Source organism: Geospiza fortis, unplaced genomic scaffold (assembly GCF_000277835.1).
Source record: "Geospiza fortis unplaced genomic scaffold, GeoFor_1.0 scaffold485, whole genome shotgun sequence".
Classification (NCBI taxonomy): Eukaryota; Metazoa; Chordata; class Aves; order Passeriformes; family Thraupidae; genus Geospiza; species Geospiza fortis.
In genome coordinates, this window is record NW_005054457.1 from 785,276 (window position 1) to 786,149 (window position 874).

General features: G+C 70.9%; 1 protein-coding gene across 1 annotated transcript in view; it reads right to left on the minus strand.

Annotated features, from left to right (window-relative positions):
• The window catches only part of LOC102041824 (TBC1 domain family member 24-like), a 5,093-nt gene that overhangs the window by 2,902 nt on the left and 1,317 nt on the right, over window positions 1-874 (minus strand). The window contains exon 2 of the mRNA XM_031062699.1: window positions 3-175. Coding sequence (XP_030918559.1) covers window positions 3-175 — 173 coding nt within the window. The remainder of the gene's footprint in view (window positions 1-2; window positions 176-874) is intronic.

Sequence of the window (874 nt, forward strand, 5' to 3'; positions counted from 1 at the left end):
TCAGCTCCTTCGGGGGCCGGCCCAGCACGTCCCGCGGGATCCGCGCCGGGCCCCGCGGCTCCGGCATCTTGGCCCAGTCCACGAAGGGCCCGCAGCCCCGGCCCGGGGAGGTGTCGATGTCCCAGGTGTCGGCCTCGGACGTGACCACGATGGTGACCGGGGATGAGCCCAGCGCCTCTGCGGGACAAAGAGCTTTTACCGATCGCTTCTCCCCGCCCCGCCAGCCGCGCTCTGAAGTCTCACGGCCGCGTCCTGCGTTTCTTTGCTCTGCCCCGCCAAGGGAAGCGTTTCAGGCTTTGCCCTCTCCCGCTCCCATCAGCTCCGGGCCCCGCAGAAGCGTGGGGCCAGGTCCCAGCTGGGTGTCAGGGCTGCTTCTCGTACCGTGAGGGGCTTTTCCCCGCTCCCAAAGCTCCCAGCCCCAATCAGGGCTCGGGCAGGGCCCGGCGCTCGGCAGAGCAGGCTCCGAGCTCCGCCCGGACAGACGGGAGCGGCATTCCCCGGGGCTCGGGAGAGCTGAGCCGAGCCCTGCCGGGGCTGGGAGCTGTCCCCGCGTGGGTGAGCTCTGCTGGGGACACCGCCAATTAGCGCACTCATTAACCCTCGGGTGCTTGTACCGTGCCTGTGCTCGGCTGCTGGGGGTCAGGGATGGATTCGCACCGAGCCAAGGGGACACGGGGACAGCCCGCGGTGGCACATGGGGAGGGTCCCGGGCCGGGGCCAGCTCTCGCTCTCCAGCTCAGGCTGGCGCCTGCCCAAGGCCAGCAGGAGCAGCGGCTCGGGCTCAGCCTGGTTCAGGGCAGGAGCTGCTGGATCCGGAGTCGCTCGGGCTGGCTCCTGTCCCGGACTCAGCCTGAGCCCGGTGCAGTCACGGGGG